At 60.5% G+C, this 2,912-nt stretch overlaps 1 protein-coding gene across 1 annotated transcript; it reads right to left on the bottom strand.

Moving 5' to 3' along the window:
* On the bottom strand, positions 1–2,630 carry CBX8 (chromobox 8). Its single transcript, XM_080679534.1, is given in 11 exon segments — positions 1–570; positions 573–885; positions 887–930; positions 933–952; positions 954–1,141; positions 1,584–1,649; positions 1,773–1,774; positions 1,777–1,813; positions 1,815–1,839; positions 2,023–2,066; positions 2,488–2,630. Coding segments are annotated over 11 exon segments (1,128 nt in total). The 5' UTR covers positions 2,557–2,630; the 3' UTR covers positions 1–250.
* Positions 2,631–2,912: the final 282 nt, after the last annotated feature.

Here is a 2,912-nt window from a genome sequence, read left to right as displayed (position 1 = left end):
TTGAAATATATATATTTAGATATTTTTTTCTTAAATAACATATTTACATCTAATAGAAAATATAACTCTAGAAATAATCTTCCAACCAAAACTGATAGGGAGGAAGGAGGAAGGAAGGGGCGGGCTGTGTGAAGTTGGACGGGGCGAGCCCAAAGACTGCCTCCCACCCAGAAATAAAAAGCATCGTTTATGCCAGCTTGAGCTCTCACTCTCTCTCCTGCTCTTATCCTGGGATCACCCACCCAGTAATTCATCTTTTCTCTTTAAAAAAGCCTTGGTCCGTGTTACTTTCCTTAATGGTGACGGTCAAAAAGTTTGAGGTCACGTCGGTGACAACCACCTTCTCCAGGTTGGTCAGAGAAGGACTCCAGGACTCTTCCTCGGGGTCCCCCAGGATTCTGGCCACTGGGATCCTGGCGATGAGAGAGGGCCTTCCCCCCTGAGCCCCCATGTCCCGATACAAGCCTCCCACAGAGCCGGGGGTGCCTGAGCCATGCCGGACCCGGGGGCCACCAGGGTCCAGGGCACTCTGGCCTTTGGCCTCCAGGAAAGCGGCCCTGTGCTTTATGACCTGGCGGGAAACGTGTCCATGGCCAGTTTGCCTGTGGCCTCGGCAGGGCTGGGGCTGGCCACCCCGCACTGGGCCAGGTCGGAGTCCTGCCTCCGGGCCAGCTGGATCACACTGTGGCCCGCTGGGAACTTCCCGGCCCCGGGGGAGGCCTCCTCCAGCTTCCTGTTCTTGAGGTAATCTCCCAGGCCATCGCTGGCTTCTCCCAAGGGCCTCTGCGAGGGGTCCGGGGGCTCCTTCCGGGGCTTGGGGCCTCTCTTCTTGGAGCTGTCCCCCGGCGAGCTGGGCTTGTCCTCCAGGCGGCTGGCGCCCCGATCACTGCTCGCGATCCCGCTCACGTTCCCTCTCCCTCTCTCGATCCGGTCCCTGTCACGGTCCGAGGGGCTCCACGCGGCAGGTACTGCTGGTGCTGCTGCTGCTCCCGGGCGGGGACAGACCCATGTTCCGAAGGCCCTCTCGGGCTCGGGAAGTAGAAGCCAGGTCCTGGGGTGAGCGGCCAGGGTAAGGGATCCGGAGGCCCCGGGCGGAGTCGCTTCGGAACTCATAAGTCTTGGCCTTGGCCTTGGCCTGGGCCTACCGAGAAAGGTGGCGTCAACAGCGGAGCAAGGGGCCTTGCCCACACACCTCCCCAGGACCCCTCTTACAGACAAGCCTCTGGGTTTTCCCCTCAGAATTTCTGTAGGGGTGGGGGTGGGGTGGGGGTGGGGCTTAGGGGTGGCAGTCTAGGGGAAGGGGTAGGGAGTCATCTGGGACCAGCCATTTCGCAGCAAGCACACCTCCTGTATTTTTACTATGTCTCTATTTGGGATGGCTGGGGGGGGGGGGGAAGGAACTCTAGAGTGGCTAAGTAAGGCCCTCCCGCAAGACACCCCTTGGCACAGCCACTGACCTGGTCCACGGCCTGTCTGGGGGTTCCCTCCTAGATTACAAATAGACAAAGTGTGTGGACACCCCGTGGGTTCACCAGCCCTCAGGGTCAGCATTGCTGTCCACCACTGGACAAGGCCACCCCTACCTTGAGGAGGAAGGTTTTGGGCTTGGGTCCTCGCTTTTTGGGGCCGTAGAGCTCCATCTCTCGTTCCTGGAGAAAGGAGGGGGAGAGGTGAGCGTTAAGTAATGAGACAGGATGGGGCCTCCGGTCCAGGCTGGAGAGAAGCCGCCTCCTTGTTTCTGAGGGAGAAGCGGAGGCTTGGAAGGCCTGTACCTCTCCTCAAAGGCTGCGAGCAGGCGAGCATCCAGGATGTTTTTCTTCGGGTTCCCATGTGCTGTACCTGAGGGAGGCAGGAAGAAGGGGCGTGAGTCCCGGGGACAGGGAGAGAGCAGCGGGGGTGTGTGTCTGTCTATAACTTTTCTCCTTGCATTGTGTTGTATTTCAACATAAAGGGGAAAAAAAGAGGAAGAAAGAAACCTCCCGAATAACAGTCTGGGTTGAGCATTGCATATAACCTACTTACTTCTGCGACCAGCCCTTCCATTTCACGAGGTATTCCATGCGTCCCTGCGGATGCAAAGGGGGAAATGTGTGTGTAAAGGGGGAAATGTGTGTGTGCACGGGAGTAATGCATGACGAGGACACAGAAATACATGCAAAAAATGCCTGCACCGAATGAATGCGTGAAATCCTGTCGCAAAAGACGCGAGTCCACTGACTGCATCGCCCCCTGCACGAAACGCTGCACAAAGTGCATGCACCGGCATTCACCCCCACCCCGCCCCCCACTCATGCAATCTGTGCATCGCTGCAAGTCTAAGGAAAGCGCTTGGGCTCAGAGCCGCCGCCGCCGCCGCCGCCGCCGCCGCCACGGCCGCGGCCGCTGCTGGGACCTGGGGGAAGGGAAGCTGGGCTGCAGCAGGGGGAGGGAACCTGGGCCGGGAGGGGAGGGCTCGCCGGCCTCGGCTCCAGGCCCAGGGGCACCTACTTTCCGTATGCGCCGTTTCAGTAGGGCTTCGGCCGCGAACACCCGCTCCCCAACCGCTGAAAGCTCCATGTTGACTCGCCGCTTCCCCCCTTGGCTGCTTCCAGGAGCAGAAAAGCAGCAGCCAGCGCACGACAGACCATAATACTCTCCCGCTGACGTCAGTTCTCCTCCCCCTCCTGCGCGCTCGCTCCCTCCCCGCCTCCCGCCTGCTCTCCGCTCCCCCCTCCCCGGCCGCCCAGCGCTTCCTCCCGCCCCACGTGTTGCTAACGACGTTGCTAAAGCCGAGCGGACGGGGGTCTGCTCCCCCGCGCGCTGATTGGGCGAGCGCCGGACCACGCCCCTCTCCCTTTCTGCCCGCGTTGCTACGTGACCCGCGTTCCAATCGCCAGGGGGCGGAGTCCGAGGCAACTCCAGGGACTGAGCGC

This window comes from Plecotus auritus (assembly GCF_963455305.1).
Source record: "Plecotus auritus genome assembly, chromosome: 7".
NCBI classification, from domain to species: Eukaryota; Metazoa; Chordata; class Mammalia; order Chiroptera; family Vespertilionidae; genus Plecotus; species Plecotus auritus.
This window is presented reverse-complemented; position numbering and strand designations above follow the sequence as displayed.